Source organism: Arvicanthis niloticus, chromosome 29, assembly GCF_011762505.2.
Source record: "Arvicanthis niloticus isolate mArvNil1 chromosome 29, mArvNil1.pat.X, whole genome shotgun sequence".
Lineage (NCBI taxonomy): Eukaryota > Metazoa > Chordata > Mammalia > Rodentia > Muridae > Arvicanthis > Arvicanthis niloticus.
The window spans coordinates 15,422,155-15,444,102 of record NC_133437.1 but is presented as its reverse complement, the minus strand read 5'-3'; the positions used below and the strand labels follow the sequence as shown (position 1 = coordinate 15,444,102).

The 21,948-nt window shown below is 42.7% G+C and overlaps 1 protein-coding gene across 1 annotated transcript; it reads right to left on the bottom strand.

The window, feature by feature from the left end:
* Positions 1-5,871: 5,871 nt before the first annotated feature.
* Rps23 (ribosomal protein S23) lies at positions 5,872-7,576 on the bottom strand. Its single transcript, XM_076927121.1, has 4 exons — positions 7,453-7,576; positions 6,889-7,048; positions 6,220-6,340; positions 5,872-6,085 (listed from the first exon to the last, which is right to left on the bottom strand). The coding sequence occupies exons 1-4, from the start codon at positions 7,454-7,456 to the stop codon at positions 5,939-5,941; spliced, it is 432 nt and encodes a 143-aa protein (XP_076783236.1). The 5' UTR covers positions 7,457-7,576; the 3' UTR covers positions 5,872-5,938.
* Between the last annotated feature and the right edge of the window lie 14,372 nt (positions 7,577-21,948).

Here is a 21,948-nt window from a genome sequence, read left to right as displayed (position 1 = left end):
CACGCACCCCCATTCAACCTGTGAAATCTATTTCTCATTCCCAGGGAAATCCTTTGGGTCTGTGAACTGCAGCGTGATTTTCTTTTACTTTACATCTAACATCTGTTTTTAATACATGGTCTCACACTGACGCTCAAGGAGGCCTCAAAATCAATGTATAACCTAGGCAGGCCTCAAATCCATGGTAATTCTCTTGCCTCAGCCTCCAGAATGCTTTGATTACAGGTGTAAGAAAACATGCTCATATCATACCTCAGTATTTTATAGGGTGTATTGATAAGTGTTTTTGCCTTTTATTCTTCAGTTTGGTAATGATTTTTAAAACAGTATCACAGACCTTGCTTTTCCTTTGATGTTGTCAGCAGCGACATCTAGTGGTCTTGTTGCCAGTGCCTTCAGAGTTAGTCCTCTTTTGTACAAGTATTAAAAGTGAACCCAGCCCCACACGTATTCTGTGTTCAAATCAATCGATATAATAATAAACCCATAGCTCTGTGACACTTTTCCTGTATTTCTTCAGGACAAGTGTCACATGTCCTGAAGCCATTCCTGGTTACAAAGAAGAATGCTAGCAAAGACAGCATGACATGTTAACAGGAAACCACAGTTCAACAGATTCGCAGTGTTTGGTGATTACCATTTGCCAGGCTTTACATGATAAAAATCACACTCAATAAGTATCTGTTGGAGAATCGAATTCCATAGGTAATCACAGAGCCAGAGGACGCAGGCTCACAGAATGGAGAGGTCTGATCAGAGGCTGAAGGACAATAACATTAAAAAGGTAGCCATAACTATCCAATAGGGCAATGTCAGTGGGTTTTTCTCTACAAAGGTGAGGCTATCAACACCTATAATCCCAGCACTTGAAAGGCTGAGGCAGAAGGATTGCCATGGGTCCAAGGCTACACTGGGCTACATAGTGACTGCCAAGCCAGATAGGCCAGTCCACCATCAAACCTCTACCTCAAGCAACAAAAATAAGTGTATTACATGGCAGTTGTCACTTGACGGTCCCCACATCTTTATTTTACTGATGGTCCATGTACTCATGCAGCTATACACATGTTCTTGTATGGCCAGTGTTGTGGTTACACAATCAGAACGTATGGAAAATTCCAAATTATGGAACTTCTTAAACATACAAGTGGAGACTGGTCATACCTAAAAATTAGAATGAGCACACCAAGATGGTGTCATGTTTGCTTCGTTTAGTTCTTTAGTTGTTCCAGGACCTTAAAGCAAATTATAAACATTGTGCCATTTGTTTCTGTGGATACAGACATTTTTCTTTGACCCTGTCCATTGATATTTTTTTTCCGCTCCATTTTCAATCGTTGAACATCGTAACCCCTAAACTTTGGGGTTTTGTCTTCTTTTATCCCTGATGGTGGGCTTCATACCCATGTTGTGATTGTAAATTTACCAGAGTCTTTGGCCCAGTTTCATTTACAAAAACTGTAATCAAGCCAGCAAATACAAGCAAAGCAGAACGGACAGGTGTATGCTCCAGGCCCCATAGGATGGATCAGTGGTATGCTGTGTCCCCCACAGCTTCCTTCACAGGCTGGGAAGTTGGCTCTTAATGGTAGTATTGAGGGTGTTGAGGTGGGACTGTCTTAGTTTGTGTTCTATTGCTGGGAAGAGACCACCGTGACCATAGCAACTCTTCTAGATGAAAGCATTTAATTGGTGCTGGCTTACAGGTTCAGAGATTTAGTCCATTGTCTTTGTGGCAGGAGTGTGCAGCCCTCAGGCAGGTGTGGTGCTAGAGAATGTAATTGAAAGCTCTGTCTCTGGATCCACAGGCAGCAGGGAGAGAGCCTTAGACCTGGCTTGGGCTTTCGAAACCTCAGAGTTTACCCACAATGGCACACTTCCTCCAACAGGGGACACTTCTTAATCTCTTCCAAGTAGTGCCACTCCCTGATAACTAAGCATTCAGACATAGGCACCTATGGGGACTGTTCTTATCCAAACCACCACAGACCTAGTAATTATGTCAGGTGGCTCCACCCTCAGGAATGGATTATTGCTGTCATACAGGAGTGGGTCAGGCAGGACATTAGGGACTAGTTTTCTTGAAAATATATTGTTGTAAGTGGACCCTATAACTCTTCTGAATCTCTCATCTGCATGTACTCCCTCTGTAGAGATGCCAGCCACCCTGGCATCCTCACCCAAACTAAACAAGTGCTGGCACCATGCTCTTAAGTCTCCAGAACCACAAGCTGAATAAACTGCTGTCCTTTATAAGGTAGCAGTCTCTGGTGTTTTGCACAGCAATGCAAAACAGACGAAGACAATCATCCACCCACAGAACCTTGACCCTGTAGGATGCTTCATGAACAGTATAAAACCACACTCAACTCCTCAGTGTCTTCAGCTGAGACTGAGTGGACAGTTAGGAGCTGGAGGGAGCACTTGCTGTTGCAGAGGACCCAGGTTTGGTTACCAGCAGCCCCGTAGAGGCTCAGAACCTGATATAACTCCATGTCCTGATTGTTTGGGTTTGTTTGTTTTGTCACCTTGACATAAGCCAGAATTACCTAAGATAGGGAACACAACTAAGAAAATGCCTCCGTAAGATTGGCCTGTAGGCAAACGTGTGTAACATTTTCCTGATGACTGATGTGGGAGGGAGGGACCAGCCCATCATGGGTAGTGCCAACCTGAGCAGGTTGTCTTGTATGAGAAAACAGAATGACTGAGCCAGTGAGTAGAACTCCTGCATGGCTTATACCTCAGTTCCTGCCTCCAAGTTCCTACCTGAGTTTCTGCCTTGACCTCTCTCAGGGATGGACCTGGAAGTGCAAGATAAAATAAACTTTCTCCCCATGTTACTCTTGATTTTTATCACTCCAATAGAAATGTAACTAATATATTCCAGTTCTAGGGGATCCAACACATGCTTCTGGTTTTCATGGGCACCGCATACCCATGGTGTACATGTATAGAATCAGGCAAAATTCTCACGCACAGTAAAGGTCTTTTTTTAATTAATTAATTTTATGTATGAGTACACTGTTGCTGTTTTCAGACACACCAGAAGAGGGTTTCTGATCACATCACAGTTAGTCGTGAGCCATCAAGTGGTTGCTGGGAAATGAACTCAGATCCTCTGGAAGAGCAGATAGTGCCCTTAACCTCTGAGTCATCTCTTCAGCCTCATTAAGATTTATATATTTGTATATGAATGCTTTATCTGCATGTACACTTGCATTTGAGAAGAGAGTATCAGACCACATTATAGTTTTGAGCCATCATGTGGTTGCTGGGAATTGAAGTCAGGACGTCTGGAAGAGCAGTGCTCTTAACCACTGCAGTGCTCACATGTGAGTGTGAGGAATCTTGCCTGATGAGTGTATACATACTATAGGCAAGATGAAAGGAGTATAATAATGTGAACATGTGTGTGTGTGTATACAGAGTGTGTGGAAAATACAGATTGAACAAAAATGACTCTAGCTGATGTCAAGTTGACATGAAACTAGCCAGCACAGCTATAGTCAAGATCTCCCCGGTAAAGGACCAACAGGAGTTGGTACTTCTTACTGGATCTTATTAATAACAGTACCACTCCCTATAGGCCAAGAATATTCAAACCACCACACACACAGTATAACCTTCTAAAATTGCCTTCTTGTACTTGAGTTGCTACATTATACCAACTTCATTATCTTAAAAACCACACATACATGTGTCTGTGTCAAGATTTGAGCACAATGAGGGGTGCCTGTAGAGGCCAGGAAAGGGTTTCAGATGTCCTAGAGCTGTGGTTATGGTTGTGTTCTGCTGGCCAGGTGTGGAGAACCCAGGTCCAGGTGGTTCATGTTAACCACTAGCTGTTTCTCCAGTCCCAATAATAATTTTATGGCTAAATAGTACCGCCATTTTTTAAATATACCACAAACTAGCCGCCTCTCCTGTAGATTTATTTCTAGATCTTGGCGGTCACAAAGTTGCCATATATTTGTGCACAGGATTATGGGCATGTATTTTAACTACCTAGGAATTTAATGTCTTAGGTCTATTGGTACTGTGTAAGTTCATACAAAATTGCCAATCTCTCCCACCCAACAGCAGATGGAAAATCCAGTTTTCTCACATTTGAGATTGCCTTGTGCAGATTATAACCTGCTTGATTTTAATAGGACTGTCTTACTTCTGAATTTAGGAAGTAGATACAAATCTTTTGAGTATGTGACTTGAAAATATTTGTTTCCTTTTAGCAAAATCTAGAAAAAACTAGTTTAAAAACTTGACAAAAAAAAAAATCCAAAAGCTTGATGCCCCATAATCATTTTTATAAAACATGCTTTTGGAGGAACAACCTCACCTTAACACAGGTTAAAGATGCTTCAGTTTTGTGACTCATCTTGTCCCCATTTAGAAACTAGTTTTGCCACTCATTTTTGTCTTCAGTCTTGATATCACAGCTATAAATTGTCTTAAAATCAAGTTACCCTTACTATTTTTAAACTGTCCTAGTCTGAACTGTCCAAGTTGTTCATTCTTTCTCAGACCATTTTAAGGCCTCACCACGAGTGATCCTTGCCGGCCTTGAAGTCCTGCCTGACGGTATTAACGGCACCTGCGCCACAGCTTTCTCCTTCAGAAAAAGCATGGAACTTAAGCTTCATATTGGGTGTGAAGGACAGAGCTTTGGTCACCAACACAGATGAGCACACAGGAACTAAAATTAGTTCCATAGAATGGATTTAAGGTACTCTTATGAATTTGGTAGCCACTGTACTGAGGGGCTATGTAGCTGGTTTAAAAAAGGGTTGGGGGAGGATCCTGGAATCATTAAAGAGTTAAGTATGCAAGATGCTGTTCTGGGTGTCTTAAGTATTACAGGTTCAGCTGTACCTGGGAGAGAACAAGGCCTCCCTGGCTCTGGGAGTCTGTTCTGTGGGTCAGAACTTGCCTCCCATTGCCAATACTAGCAGCCACACACGCATGACAGATGCCACATACAGCCTCTGATCACTCCTGGTCATGAGAACCTAAACACACCCCCTGGTAGGTTTAATCAATTAAGGCTGAAAACCTGTGGATACCTCAGCTGCTAAAGGGCCCACCTTTTAGGATGAATTAAATGACACCTGCAGGCAGACCTGGTGTACTCTAGTGCAAATAAAATAATCTGTCATTTATATTCTTCCCTTGAGACAATGAACAGCTTGTGACCAGCAAGGTTTAAAATGTGAGGCACTCAAAGGTTAGCTTTGCAGACTACAGAATGATGAGCCAGTAAGTGCAAAAAATATAGCTAAGTAAGAGCAAGGCTGACATGGGGTTTCCTTCACTTCATGTACTGAGGAAGGTCATGTGAGGCCTGCAGCCTCCAAGCGCTTCACTGTTGAGCTCACAGCAGACACTTTCACTGCACACCTGAGGAGCAAGTGACCAGTTCTAAGGTATGGACTCTCATGCTCAAACCTTTCCCTGTGCCCACCCAGTTTACCTTGGCCCAAGCACTCTACAACTATCATAGAATGCACACAAATTGTGTGGGCTGCACCCCTCACCACACACCCAAAGCATTCTTCTTGCCTCATGCTTCCAGGCATGGGACTGTAGTCTCAATAACAGGCAACATGACCCTCTGGAACTTTGTGCATGCTGAGTTCTCCACAATAGCAAACCCTGAAGATTATAGTATAGACCAAGAACTTCCTAAGTATCAACTCTTGACAACTGCCAAGGAATATTCAAGGCACATTTAGAATATGATGTGCATGATATCACTGTTCACTTATTGCAGTGTTATTTTTTGTGCCATAGCTGTGTGTAACAAGCTCCACTTACACTACAAAATGTTTTTAGCAATTATCTCCTAAAACTGGTAAAAGCCAGGCAGGAAAGTTAAGACACAAAGTATTTTTTTTTTTCGGAATATGAAAATTTATTACTGTGTTTCCATTGTCAAATTTTATGATCTTGGTCTTTCCTTCTTGCCTTTGTATAGAGCCAAAAGAGACACATTGGCTACTTTAACCACCTTAAACCGGACTCCAGGAATATCACCTACAGCATGACCTTTGCGACCAAATCCAGCAACCAGAACTTCATCATTTTCCTGAAATAAAATAAAATAAAGTCCATCTTAGGTATCAGTGACAAAAGAAATACCCACTTGCCAGATCAAATAATTTAAAAGCCCACACAGAAAAAGCCACCCCAAGCAGGAAGTATAATTTTAAGACAGGTCACCTCAATGAAGTTCAAGCAGCCATCATTGGGCACGAATGCTGTGATCTTCTTGCCGTTCTTAATGAGCTGCACCCTGACGCACTTCCTGATGGCAGAATTTGGCTGTTTGGCTTCAACCCCTCTGCAACATCAATGGCACATGTGAGTTAACAATGTTTTTAAAAACCGGTTACAAGTAAAGTTGAAGCAGTCCCTCCTCAAGACAGTCTGCAGAAACCATTTCCATGAAGTTTTTCCAGGAAAAACAGAACTACCAGAGTAGAACTTTAATTCTTGAGTAGAACTCCAACTTGGAGTTGTAGAAACGAGGATTTAACTCTCGTTGCTCAATTTGTGAACGCTACACAAAAATCAATGCACCAGAAACACGTCAGAAATTTCCTTAACTCCAAAAAGAGCGTAAGAAGTGTACCAGCTGGTTAACGTATAGTTCCCACAATATACGATTTAGTATGTCTTAGTATTTTATTATTTTCCATTCCTTCCCGACTACAGGTGAAACTAAAAACTTTAGCCAGCTAACCCCCAGCCCTAGCATAAACAAGGCTACTTCCCATCCCTTCTCCCCGTAAGACCCCAAACGCATGCTCACGATCTTTTGCAACTTTTGAATTAGTTTGTTCTCAATTACGGTAAGCTAACGCTTCAGGGGAGCTGCCTTTCACTTACACTTTTTCTAGCACAATCCCCTTTGCATGAGAGGCACCCCCAAACGGGTTGGCCTTGAGGGCTGTGCCCAAGTGGGCTTTCTTGTACTGTTTGTCATGCCACTTCTGGTCCCGCCGGTGACTGCGGAGCTTCCGGGCAGTACGGAGACCACGACACTTGCCTGAAAAAGAAACATCACCGGATCCTCCGTAAACCCTCCGAACCCGCGCCTCCACACACGGTCTTCAGCAGAGGGTACTTTCCCGACAGAGCCCTGTGGCTCCTCTTAGCCCGTGGGCCAATTACCCACGAAATCCCCTAATTCGGAGATGCACAGAGACCTAGGCTGGAGCCTTTCGGCTTATTTCGATTTCCAGTGCAATCGGTCTGGAGCAGGCGCCCAGCAAGGCGGCCCGGTAGGCCGCAGGAACTCTTCCGCACGGCCACGTGCCCGCGGAACGGCGCCCCTTCACCTGGTCCCCGCCCGGCTACAGCCCTGATCCCCGCTGTATCGCCCCACGACAGGCCGTATCCCGAGCTCTAAGTCCATCCAGCGGCCCCTCAGCCCAGCCCCGCACAGCTCACCCATCTTGCCGGCGCCACGGGCCCGAGAGAAAGAGAGAGGCGGTGCAGGAAGAACCCACAAGGCATTGCGGGAAGCTCCGCCCAGCCGAGGACCCCGAGCGGCCGTCCGAGCAGCGCCTGTACGGGTGTGTGTAGGAGAGTGGCGTTGGAGAGGTAGTCTTTGGAAACGACTCAGTGCCTCCACTTTTCTGAGACACTGTCTAAGTTTTATTTAATATGTATCAAATTCAAAGCGATCTCCTTTTATTTCCTTTTCAGGCAAATGACGAGGATACAGGAATACGGACTACCAATCCCAGAAATCTTTGCGCTAAATATTTATTGCGCAGGCGTTCCCTGCAGCCTCGGGCGCAGGATTGGGCGGTGCTAATTCGGAGAGGGCGGAGCACCCTGCTGGACGCAGCGGCAGGTTCCCAGCTTCACTGAGAGGTGGAGTCTTGAAGTGTATTTAGGAAATGAGGTTTCTGCTTACAGTTATCAGGCTTCACAATAAATTGTAAATTTTAATGAGGCAATGATTCAGTGATGAAAAATCTAGTCTTGAGCTTTAAACAGTGAGCTGACATTTGTTGGTTATGCGTCCTTGCTTAATTATAGTACCTTTACAACCCGAATTTTTCCTGTAAAGTGAAGTAAATATAGTTTTTCTGGAATGTTGAGTCACTTAACGAAAAATTTAGCATCTCTGCACTGGAGTTTTGGCAGTTAAGAGAATGAAGATTTCTGCTCCTTAAGTTTTTATTCTAGGTAAAGAAACAGAATATTTATATTTATAAATATAAAAATATCTTTACATACTGACAAATGTTATAGAAAAATGCAGTTTTGTAGCGCAGGAATGTATTTTAAGAAGGTATCGCTGTAGGTTACATTTGAGCTGGGAACCTATATTTAGCATAGGATACAGCCTTCCAGAAAGGGTGTTTCTCTGTCAATTGAACTGAGAGATTAAAAAAAAAAAAAAAAAGTGAGCAGCGGTGGCTCGGAGGCCTGAGCTTTACACCGGGACACAGTACTTTACCACAGTAAAGCCTTCTGGCGACTGAGTGCCACTCAGTTTTAAGTTGGGGGATTCTTAAATACTCTATGTGCCTGGCGGTGGTGGCACACGCCTTTAATCCCAGCACTTGGGAGGCAGAGGCAGGCGGATTTCTGAGTTCGAGGCCTGCCTGGTCTACAGAGTGAGTTCCAGGACATCCAGGGCTACACAGAGAAACCCTGTCTGGAACCCGCCTCCCCCCTCCCCCCAAGAAAAAAAGAGAACTGTGGCTTTTGCATCATCATGAAGTAACTATGTCCCCCTTGATTTTTGAGTTGAGCAATTGTGTTAAATGGAAAGTGCTACAGAGTGTTTTGTTGCTTTTTTTTTGAGACATGGCTGTACAGGCTGGCCTTGAACTGATCTTCCCGCTTTAGTTTCCTGGGTGCGGTGATTTGAATCACCACACCCAGTTTGGAAGAGCATATTTTTTTTTAACCATTTCCTTTAATCCACTTTAATTAATCTCTATATTAATAATTATTTTTCTTTTTAAAAAGTGGATATTTTCTTTATTTACATTTCAATGGTTTTCCCCTTTCCAGGTCTCCTCTTCGGAAACGCCCTATCCCATCCTCCTCCCTCTGCCTCTATGAGCGTGCTCCACCACCCACCCACCCACCCACTCCTGTCTTCCCGCAAGAGCACACCCAGGGATATGAAGTAGATAAGTAGACCTAAGTTCCACAAAGATATTGAACAGATATTGAAACCTATGGCTCTGTGTAAAACTCCTTTAAGGAGTGCTTGGCATCAGGGGAAGAAACCGAAAAGAGCTGTTTGCTACTTTCTTCCTCAGACCACTGTAGACATATTAGTACCTACTTCAGCTTATTTATAAGGTTATAAATGAGTAACCCGATTTGCAAATGTCCTGGTCAGTGGTGGGTTTTTTTTTTTTTATTTCTTTTTTATTTTGTTTTTAGAGACAGGGTTTCTCTGTGTAGCCCTGGCTGTCCTGGAACTCACCCTGTAGACCAGGCTGGCCTCAAACTCAGAAATCTGCCTGCCTCTGCCTCCCAAGTGCTGGGATTAAAGGCATGTGCTACCACTGCCCCACCAGTGGTTGTTTGATAGCATTTTTTTTACTTGGAAAAACAAGCACGCCCTTTGACTAGACAAGGCCAGAAGCCTTCTGTCCTAAGAAAATCCCATTTTACAACTTAAAGAAGCCAGCCAGAGCTACACAGAAGAAAACAACTGTTTAAATAGAGGTGTTCTGAAATAAACCAAGAGTCCCTTAGTCCACACAGTTGAACCACAGACTCTCAAATAAGCCGATCTACTTTCTGAGTTCTAACTCAACAACATAATTTCTTTTCTTTCTTCTCCATCTCTCTCTTTTAGACCCAGGCCAAATCCTAGTCTTGACTATCATGACAGTCTAAGCATCTGCCTCCATTCATTGGCTCACAGAATTCCACTACTGAACTTTCCCTCCCCCACCTCTGGGTAACTGCCAAGATCCTGAGCCCACCTGACCTGATTTTTTTTTTCCCCTCTCTCCCAAAGTCCAATAAATTTGTCCTGGAACTTTCTTCTGAGACTGCCTGTAAATTATTTTTATCAGTAAGACAATCTGTAAAAGGAGGTTTTATATCTCCCAATGACAGCTTTATTATTGTCTGAAAGAGTTAATACAGGCCAAGAAAAGAACAGGAATTTCCAGGTGCTAGGTACTGTAAGAGATCCAAGAGATGTTTGTCAAAGGATTAAAAAACAAAACAAAATACAATGGTATTCATGAAATCAAAAAAGAAACTCAGGGACTGTATAACATAGAGAGTGAACTTAATAATGCTATATTTATTTAAAAGTTGCATTGCAGGAGTGGTGCCCACCTTTAATCCTAGCACTTGGGAGGCAGAGGCAGGGGATCTCTGAGTTTGAGGCCAGCCTGCTCAATAGAGAAAGTTCTAGGATAGCCAAGTCTACATAGAGAAACCCTGTCTCCTTGGAGGTGGAGGGGGGAAGGGGGGTGAGGAAAAAAAAAAAAGAAAAAAAGTTACTAAGAGTAGACTTTAAGGTACTTAGCACACACACAGTAGGCATAATAGGTGATACATATATTAAATAGCTTACTTTAACCACTAACATATGCATATCTATCTCAGCCTTCTCTGGTGAAATGCACATGATAACATAGACATCCCCTGTGTGGGTAACTTCTATGAGACATATGAAAAGCAACATAAGGTTATCCTCCCGCACAAAGAATGATTGATTATATTTATATATACCAAGTGTATTGTATAACATATATTTAATTTAAGATAATATATAATTTGTAATTATATAATATAAATAATATATAAATATGTCATGTATTCTATGTCCTATATATAAGTCTATATGAAAATATACAATTTATATTATTATGTATATTTTATATTAATACATATTTGAGTATATATTATATATTGTATATGTAAATATATAATATATTTGAGTATATATTATAATACATAATCATATAGTATATATAATTTCATAATATGTAATATATTTAATTGATCAAGTACTTTTAAAATAATTTTAAAAAATTATTTCTCTGATTAAAATGCATCACCATCTTACATTAAAATTAAACCCTAGTTATCTTTTTTTTTTTTAATTAATCATTTTATTCATTTACATTTCAAATGATATCCCCCTTCCTGGTTACCCCTACACAAACCTCCCATCCCATAGTCCCTCTCCCCCCTCCCCTTTGCCTCTATGAGTGTGCTCCTCCACCCACTCACCCACTCCTGCCTCACTATCCCCCTGCACTGGCATCAGCCCACACAGGACCAAGGGCCTCCCCCCCCCCACCTCCATTGATGTCAGATAAGGCCATCCTCTGCTACATATGTATCTGCAGGCATGGATCCCTCCATGTATACTCTTTGGTTGCTGGTTTAGTCTCTGGGTGGTCCAGTGAGTTGATATTATTCTTCCTATGGGGTTGCCATCCCCTTCAGCTCCTTCAGTCTTAACCCCTAGCTCTTCCATTGGTATCCCCCAGCAAGAATCTGCATCTGTATTGGTCAGGTGATGGTAGAACCTCTCAGGGAACAGCCATACCAGGCTCCTGTGAGCAAGTGCTTCTTGGCATAAGCAATAGTGTTGAAAACCCCAAATATCTTAAGGGTTTAAACATCTACAACAAAATTCATAAGAAAACAGAAATTGATATTTATTTGAACGTGGAGGAAGAAAAGTATTTTTTTAAAAGAAAAAGACTTTGATCACTTAATATTAAGAACCTCCCTCAGAAACATCTGAAAGATCTGGGATGTAGTTCTGTGGTACAGCATGTCCCTTGAATGCACAGGGTCCTGGGTTCAATCCCCAGCACTGAAACTGAAATCTGAAAGTAAAAGACTACCTCTGAACTGAGGTTTAGTGTTCAGTTGCACAACTGATGGTAGGTTGATACTTTAAAAAAAAATTATGCATACACAATGAGAAAATAAACCAGCAAGAGAAATAAATAACATATCCCAGAAACAGAGTAGTGTATTCTGTAGCTTCTTGAAGAGCCATGCATTATTTCTGACTGTGGCTGTAAGTACCATGCTGGCTTTGAACTTCATTGGGAAAGCATTCCCTAGTCCATCTTTAAGGGTCCAGGTAAAACTTGGAGGGCTGGTTAATATATTAAGATCTATTTCATTTGTACTTAGGTAACTGTATGTTTCTGGGTGTATGTACACATGAGTGCAGGTACCCATAGAGGCCAGGCAAGGGTGCCAGCTTCCCTGGAGCTGAAGTTACAGGTGGGTGAGTCCACCACTTTGTGGTCACTGGGAACCGAACTCCAGTCTTCCGAAAAAGCAGCAAGTGCTTTTAACCACGGAGCCATCTCTGTAGCCCTGATTTATTTCTTAAAAGTTTAGTAAATCATTCTGTAAAGTCAGTTGGGCTGGCGTTTTTCCTGTGGCGGGATTAAGTACAATGTCAATCTCTCTGTTGCTATAAAACTACTCGCAGAGATGACTTGAATTTTTTTTTTGTGAGTCATTTTTCTAGGAATTTAGGCCCACCGTCAATTTATCTGAGTCCTCAAAATTATTTTTTTAGAGCTATAGGTTTAGATGGGACAAATCTGTCCATTGTTACATTTAGCATACATATATGTAAGTTTATATGTGTCTATGTGTGTAAGTGTACATATTTAGTAAGACATTTAATTATGCATTAATTTTTTTTAGTAAATATAATATTAGCTGTTTGGTTGTTTAATTATGCTTTGTTTATGGTAGTGGGCTTAATTACTGCATTATTCTCTTGCTTTTTGTTTTGTTTGCTTTTTAACAAAATTTCTCTTTAGACCACAAATAAAGCATGATTTGTTGTTCAGTATGAATTCTGAGGCAAAGATTGCCATGATTGTATCAAAGCAAGGCAATAATGAATTGAAGCAACCTGTGCCCATGCCTAGCTCATGCCAAAACCTCAGCAGGACAGCAAGTTGAAGGCTAGCCTGGGCTTCAAGACCTTACTTCAAAAGCAAAGGTGGGGGGGTCAGACTGAAGAGTGAACCCTTCGAAGAGAGGTCTCCACCACTTATGGATAGTGAGCTACCAGGAGTGGAGGAAGGAGAAACTGAATCAGTCTTGGCCGTGTCTGATCTGGCTGAAAGGCCTTGGAAAGGTTCCCGGTAAGAGTGTGGCAAGATCTGACTCCGTTTATAAAGGCTCTCTGAAAGCAAGCTTGTGGGAACCGAGGGGAGACTTGGGTGAAAGAGAAAAGCCATTGCACCTACCACTGAGAACTGTAGAAAGCCACTTTGGAAACTGAGCAAGGTCTTGAGATTAGGTCTCTACGGTGAAGGAAAGAGGGGGGGGGGGGACGACTCCCCTACACTGGCGCTATCCTCTCCCCCAGCCTCTGAGGGCTGTTTGGTGTTTTTTTACCCACCAGAATTATACCTGTGTGTTAGGTGCTATTATTAATTCTGTTTTACAAAGATGGTACTGAGCTTAAAGAAGCAACTTGCTTAAGCAAAATATGCTTGTTTTCACATTAATTATAAAGCAGATTTTTTTTTTGTTTCATGTTTAGAAAAAAAAAATCTACTGAACGTTAAATAGGCATAATTTAAATCTAGATGGAAACTAGGTTGCTAGGCTGTTAATACCTAGGGCAGCTGCAACTAAGTGAGTGCGGTTGTCCTAAGTGTTTTCATTGGGGTTGCTGCCCAACATCTCTGGGTTATTTGAGATAAAACAAACAAAAAAGCAACAAGAGACACCCCGATAACAAAGGAGTTGATTTGGTGGCTCCTGCGATGCGTGCAAATGACAGAAAGGGAGTGAACAGTCTTTTCTTGTTTCCACACAAGAAAACATCGACACTCGGTGTTTCTCCATTTCTACATGCAGCTTAGCAGGACTGACACCGGGCTATATTTAAGAAGAATATTTTGGACATAGTTGGCTTTTCCTTTTCGGGGCCGAACATTTCCTCAATTCTTTCCCAGCAGGCCTCTCTTCCTGCTGAGAGCCGGGTGTTGGCATCACAGGCTGCCATGTCTGTGTCTTACAATCCACTCTGCTTCCACACTGAGCTTTTCTGGGCCCTTTTAGTGATGGGGGAGGGAGGGTCTCAGCCTCTGCAGGTCCTCTCTTTGTCCTCTTCCTCAGCTGCTTTAGCACACAGGGGTGTGGAACGGCATTTTTATGTCAGTTCTGTGAGATATTTGTCTCCCCAACTAAGAAGAAAGATTTGGTTTTTGGAAAATAGATCAGGTGGTAAGATTTAGCTCAAGGGTGATGCCAACCACACCAGGGAGAAGGTGTGGCTGTGGGGGGGAAAAGAGTCAAAGGTTTTAACAGTGCTGACAATTAATACTGAAGCATTTAATGCAGTTAGAAATGACGCCGAGTGCTTTAACTATAAAAAGCGATGTAGCAGTTGCTATGGAAACGCGACAAGTTAAAATAACAGCTTTAAGTGAGAGCACAGAAGCAGCAAGGGAGGCCTCCTGATTACATGCTCCGAGTTGAGGCTGATGAATGCCAAGTGCTTCATTTTACTTGATTAAATTATTAAACATAATTTTTTCTCTTTTTACAAAATGAATAGAATTTCTTTTCCTTTCATTTGATCTGCCATTCGGTGCAGCGATTATTCTCATAACTATTCTAAGGAGAAGCTAAAGAAATAAGTCTGCATTGCCATGTAATCTAACTAATATTCAGGCCCAATCTGTAAAAATCCCGTTATAATTAAGCCTCTATAGGACCCGGGGAGGGGAACTTGGCAATGCTGTTCTTTGATACCCTTTGTCAGATTCCCAAAAGGGAGCTCTCTTTTTAATAAGCACATTAAAACTTACCCCCAGGTGTTCTCTTGCTTGGCCAAGAACCAAACAAAGGAAAGTAGACTTCAATTTCAGCAGGGGCCTTTGTAGGAAAGGTAATTTCCCTCCCTGCTATGGAATATTAAGTTTTTGAATGTCCTTCCCTGGAGATGTTAGACCCGGAATAGATGAACCAGATCTGCACTGTCTATGAATTCAGTCCGGAGCCATCTGATCTATGGGTATAGGAGGGGTAATAAGAGATTCTTTTGGCCCTTAAATTTCACGGTGAAATGAAGACTCACCGGAATATTTGAGAATTATGTACAAAGAGCGTGTGGACACAACACAGAAATATAAAGCTATTAAAATAATTATATGAAAAAATGTGGTCATCTGAGATTATGGAGAGGGTTTTATGAGAAACAAGTGTCTTTAAAGAAAAAAAGAATCAGAGGGAAAAGGAAAGACAGGGAGAACACAAATGAGGGCCCTAGGATTTTATTTTGTTATCACACAAAATGACAATTATTTTTTGTTTTAAATTTTTTTTTTTTTTTTTTTTTTTTTTTTTTTTTTGCTTTTTTCTCTTGCTGGTCCCAGAAGTCATTGATCATGAGCCACTACAAATGAGTGTGTCTGATCAATAGGATGGACTATCAGTTCACCTACTATAGAATAAAGTACACGTATGCATCTTTACCATTTACTCCGTGGCTTTATCCTAAAATCTCCAAATTTATGTCCGTTATTCAGAACATAATATCTCAGACACATACTTACAATCCAGTTTTAGGGAAGTGGATGTTTGAGGAGTTCAGGGCCAGCCCCAGCTATATGGTAGGTTCCTGGGCAGCCTATGCTATATGAGACACTATCTCAACTCCTGACTCCACCTTACGCATAGGTAAAATAATATCTTGTGTTAGCAAACAGCACATACAATGTTCTCTTTGAAATGAAAAGGCTGGTTGACGTCTGTCAAACAGACCGGTAAACTTTTGTCACAGAGACCAGTACACTCTTGTCACAGATATGTGACCTGGCAGCATCACAGGGACCTCCGAGGGACCTTTGGTTTCTGTCCCTGTGGATCTGGGGCCCCTGCAACCATCTTATAAAGCTGTTTTTTAATGCTGTTACAGGCTGTTTCCTCTCTAGGACCCTTAGTCGGACTCTGCTCCCCAACTCAAGCTTCCCCTTCTACCTCATGTCTCTCTCATCTCAACAAATGTCATCTTAGTAAAGCTTTTCCATAAAGCTCTTTTCATGCTGCACGCAGCAGACACCCAGGTCAAACTCTCTCACATCTGTAACTGCCACTGTCCTTCATTCTTTTGTCCACCTGGGCAGAAGTAGACCTCGAGAAGATTACAGGTTTGCTGTGCGCACCTTTTAAGGGTATTTGCTTTAGCCATCACCTGTTTACATTTTTGCACATTTATTACCAGGTTTGGTTTGATTTTTTTTTTTTCTCTCTTATGTTCCTGGTAAAAGAATCTGGCACAGTACCAATCAGAGTTCGCTGGGTGGACAAATGTATGTAAGAGCTGGCCTCCTGTCTCAGTTTAACTTGAGCAATGATGCATGCCACTAATCTTAGACATGATACATGTTTCATGAAGTGAGAGAGGAACCTAAAGCGAGAAGCATTAACATTTAAATTAGACGCACGTGCAGCTGTTTGATTTACTCTTCGGACTCCAATCAAATCAGAGGTTGATTTGATGGAAATTGATAGGAACCTTGGCGGCAGTTAGACTCTGAGCTTGGTGTAGAGTAACACACTCAGCACACTCTCCCTGCATGCAAGGAACAGGAAGTGCATACTGTGTAACGGTCTGCTGGGCAACAAATACAACCCGCGTGCCTTCATTTCTTTTTAATTTTTTTTTAGCATATGAAATAATGGCATTTTCGTAGGTATGTGTAGTTTTACTTCGTCAATTCTGTTTTTAGTCAACCACATTCTATAGAATATTTGAGGTAATTAATTCCTCCTGTGGGATTGTTGATAGGTTCATGCATCCTGCCACTCACTCAGCGCAGTTCGGGACACGTATTGGATGTCCACTAGAACTCTAAGTATATATTAGATCATTAGTCAGAGTCCCCGCTTTCACTGGGCAAAGCTCTCTGACGAGGAAGCAACATGAACAAGTAAATAAATACTGAAGTGTGCATTGTGATGTCAGGAGACAAGGAAGGCTGAGATGACCCCACAAAGGAGGCACACGTGACCTGCTTGGACAGAAGATCATGAGTACAAGCCTGTGTGCCACGAGACGGTCAGGTGAAGTAGCTGACATGGTGGAGAAGCAGGGCAGCAGGGACTGGCATTCTGGGCTTTGTAGGAAGTAGGTTTGGATTTTAGTCTCTATGCAAAGACCATTACCATTAATAACTATTAGTTTACTATTTGACTGATGGATCTCCCCCCCCCCCCCCGCCCCGTAAGCATTGGATAAATACAAATTTCTATTTGTTTATGTTTCCTAAGTTTTGGTCGTGTGCTGGGAATTGAACTCTGACCTTCGGAGGATCAGGCGGTGCTCTTAACCACTGAGCCATCTCTCCAGCCCTATATGCTTCCTAAGTTAAGTTAGATGTATTTTTCCCTTTTGTGAACTATATGGTCATATATGAGTACGAGAAATGAATTTTTGGTACTGAAAATTCCAGTCAACATTAGCTTAGTAATATGTAACAAATCAGAAAATTAAGCAGAGATATACAACTCCCTATTCCTCCTGGAGGCTGTTGAGGGAAAGTTTCTATGTATATCTACGTTTTCTGCACATGTTGTGAGACACTTGCTTTTTCTCTGTTCTGGGATTTTCTCTTTTCACAGTGAATAGCTTTGAAACATGAAAATACATCTCCCTTTGAAGCCAATGGCAGATTTGTTCAGAACATAGAAACAGAGATGCTTTTCTTCCAGAATTAAGAGCAGGTAAATTTCCTAAACACCATGTATGATGGGGGTTCCTGGAGTTAATAAGGCTCTCATCATGTGACTACACCCAAGCACAAGAGGCAGGGAAGCTTTCTTTTTGGCTCATGGTCTCCGAAGTTCCAGGCATGGATGACTGACTCTCTCTGCCATCATAGGCCTCTAGTGAGGCAGAGAACCATAGCTGTGGAATGAAGGACAGCAGAGACTGCTGGTCTCACAGCATTCAGCAAGAGGGAGAGGGAGAGGGAGAGAGCAATACTGTGAGAGACTGACGGAGAGTTGTGGCTGGAATATCTCCTTTGGTGACCCCCCTCCTCCAGCTAAATCCTAGCTCCAAGTCTGTTCAGCTAGGACACTGACCCAGGTTTATGGAGTTTTTGGGTGATGGGTCATAAAGACTTTGTCTTTCACCCAGGAGTCTTGTGTTGTCTGCCACCATCTCTGAAACAGGAAGACTAATTTGTCAGCTCCAAGTGGGTAAAATCTCAACTTTACATGTTCTTGACAAAGACTCCCAAGAAATCTGAGAGGCAGGAATAACACCAGGCAAGGCCATTCCCAAGTGAGTTCAGCCTGCATGATAGCCAATTAACATTTCTCTACTGTCTTTCTCCAGCAAAGTCACAAGATGAGCTATTCTCAGACAGTCACACCAGAAGTGAGACTTCTATTCTGAAGTTTGTGAAAGCTACTAGGTATTAATTATTCTGCCTTTAATATTCTTAACCAAGTAGGAGGATATTCCCTCAATGAAAAAAAGTGATATGGTAAGATGTTAGGATCAAGACTTAAAATCCTTGATTTAAAACTAACAATTTTGCATGCGTGGGCTTGAATGATACCCAAGCACAGTCCCATGAATGATTCTTAACGTCATTACACTTTGTTTGCATTCACAGGACCAGTGAGTACAGACAATAGGGGGATGGTCTTGGGATGACACCTCCTCCCCACTGGGTTCTGAGGAACAGACAGTGTCATTGGTACCATAAAGACTTCAAAGAACTGCTGTGGCAGTTGGAGATGCTCTATGTCTCCAATATAGTGGCTACTTGACAAAGGTAGCTACTCACCACCTGGAATCGGACAAGTCTGAGTTGAGAATTGTTATGTATGTAGATTTCACACCAGCTTTTAGAGCCTGGGCAGCAAAGACTGTCAGATATCTCATTAAGAAATTAACTACATCTTAAAACTACATCCCACAGTCAAAACTTGGACCCATAATTGTTCCTGTCTGAAAGAACTGCAGGGATGGAAATGAAGAGGAGGAAAAGAAGGTCCAGCCACAGGCCCAAAGTGGGATCCAGCTAAAGGGGAGGCCCTGACACTATTACTGAGGCTATGGAGCACTCACAAAAAGGGACCTGTCATGACTGTCCTCTGAAAGACCCAGCAAGCAGCTGAAAGAGTCATATTTATACCCAACTAATGGACAGAAGCTGCTGACCCCTGTGGTTGAATTAAGGGAAAGCTGTAAGAACCTGAGGAGGACCCTGTAGGAGGACCAACAGTCTCAACTAAGCTGGACCCCTGAGATCTCTCAGACACTGGGCCACCAACCAGGCAGCATACAGTAGCTGATATGAGGCCCCCAACACAAATACAGCAGAGGACTTCTGGGCCTGGGTTTATTCAGAGAAGATGCACGTAACCCTCAAGAGACTGGAGGTCCCAGGGAATTTAGAGGTCTGGTGGGGTGGGAGCTGGGGAGGTGGGAACATCCTCGTGGAGACAGGGGTTAGGGAGGAGGTATGGGATGTGGAACAGTTGGAGGGTGACTGGGAGGGAAATACAATCTGGAATTTAAAATAAATAAATAAATAAATAAATATTTATGAAAAGAAAAAAAAAAGAAATGTTAGTATTCATGTTAAATGTTAAATGTTAAAATGTTAAATGTTGTTAAATGTTAGAGTCAGTCTCTGTGCCCAGCTTTCATATACAGGCTCTCAAAGTCTAACTGGCTCTTCATGCCTATGTAGCAAGTACTTTGCCAGTTGGTTCTTCTCTCTGGTCCAATATTCTATGTCTTAAATATTGCATGGGACACATATATTAAATTGACTTCTTTTTCTTGGATTCTAATTTAACTGGATATTGTGTAGTGTGGTGGTTTGAATAGGTACGGTCCCCATAGACTCATGTGTGTGAATGCTTGGCCCAAAGGAAGTGGCACTAATAGGAGGTGTGGCCTTATCGGAGTAGGCGTAGCCTTGTTGGAGGAAGTGTGTCACTGTGGGGGGGTGGGCTTTGAGATCTTCCATGCTTACGCCACATCCAATGTGACACACAGTCTCCTGATGCTGCCTGCAGATCAATGTTGCGCGCGTCTCCTGTGTCCCCCCTCGCCCGTGGAAGAGAAACACGAGAGGCAGAATTCGGGTAGTTACCACAGCGAGGCTTTACTCTGTATCACAGACATGAAAAATGCGGAAGGGCTGAAGACAGGAAGAGGCCCAGCTTAAATACACCCTAGAGTGACATATTCACTTCTGATTGGCTGTTCACTCATCACCCAATATTACGCCTCGGGATTGGCCAGTGACTTTGGCGGGCTTTCTGCCTTTGCAGCTGCACAGTTAATTGTTTACTTGTGGGAGGACAGGATGCCCGCGCCATCTTGGAATGGCAGATTATACCACCGCTAACAGCGGCTTCCTACAGATCAAGATGTAGAACCCAGCTCCTTCTCCACACCATGTCTGCCTAGACTCTGCCATGTTTCCCGTCATGATGATAATGGGTTGAATCTCTGAAACTGTAAGTCAGCTCCAAGCAAATGTTTTCCTTTATTAGAGTTGCCTTGGTCATGGTCTCTCTTCACAGCAATGGAACCCAAACTAAGACATACAGCTTATCTGTCAAAATGAAATTCCTGCTCTCCAAACCTGCTTTACTATTTGCAATTCTGTAGAAAAGATCGAGCTGGTAAAAGCAGAGATGGTGAGTGGGAGAGGAAATGTGGGAGAAGGTAGAAAAGTGTGTGTGAGAGGAAGTAGGAATGAGCCAAGGCACAAAAGATGTGTTAAACTATGATGATGATGATGATGATGATGATGATGATGATGATGATGATGATATGACAGCAAGGGGCCCAGGTTGACCTTGAGCTGACTGTGTGGCCAAGGATGAAGTTGAGCTTGTGGTCTTCGTGCTTCCAGCTCTCAAGTGCTGGAAAACAGATGTGTGCCAGCTCACCCAGCAGATTATTAAGTTTGTTTTTTTTTTTTTTTTGTTTTTGTTTTTCGAGACAGGGTTTCTCTGTGTAGCTTTGGCTGTCCTGGAACTCACTCTGTAGACCACGCTGGCCTCGAACTCAGAAATCCACCTGCCTCTGCCTCCCAAGTGCTGGGATTAAAGGCGTGCGCCACCACCGCCCGGCAGATTATTAAGTTATTATCACAACTCTTTTTTTTTTTTAATAATTTATTTATTTTATGTAAGTACACTGTAGCTGTCTTCAGACACCCATATGAGTGCATCAGATCTCATTATGGATGGTTGTGAGCCACCATGTGGTTGCTGGGATTTGAACTCATGACCCCTGGAAGTGCTCTTAACCACTGAGCCATCTCACCAGCCCTATTATCACAACTCTTAATCTTTATTTCTGTATTTTTCCATCTTCTCCATTTATTATGCTTAATTTTCCTTTTGTTGTTTTCTGAAGGGTGCCTGGTGCCATGTGAAGAAGAGACAGCACACAAAGAAGAGAAGAATGTCACCAAGTCCCCAGCTCCCCTAAAATCTGTTACCTCCCCCAAAATTCACTTAAAAACAGTCCTTCTCAGGATGGAGAGATGGCTCAGTGGTTAACAGCTCTGAATGCTCTTCCAGAGGACCCAGGCTGGATTCCCAGCACCCACGTGGTAGCTAAGAACCATCTGTAAGTCCTGCTTTGGGGGATCCAAGGCCCTCTTCTGCCCTCTAAGGGCACTGTACTGTGGGGGCAGTGGGCTGTGAGAAGCAGCTGGGGGCTTGGTTGAGCATAAGCCTGGAACCCTGGACCCTTATTGGATGGCAGGAGTTCAGCTCTGCTCCCAGGCCCTAGTTCTTTTCATTTAGCTTCAGCCCTCCACAGCCCCTCCCACAGAGAGGTCTATGGCCATCAGTCATAAGGAACAGACCTCAGGCCCTAGAGAGATTTACATACTAATGAGGTACCTGAAGGCCAGAGGGTGGAGCCAATTAAGCATTCTTCCCCCCCCC

Bases quoted from the DNA above. Each gene is read 5' to 3' on its own strand.
- Rps23 (XM_076927121.1), bottom strand. The intron at 6,341-6,888 runs GTAAGTGAAAGG...TTGATGTTGCAG, and splicing joins GGGATTGTGCTAGAAAAAGT to AGGGGTTGAAGCCAAACAGC. The intron at 6,086-6,219 runs GTGACCTGTCTT...ATTTTATTTCAG, and splicing joins GCTGCTTGAACTTCATTGAG to GAAAATGATGAAGTTCTGGT.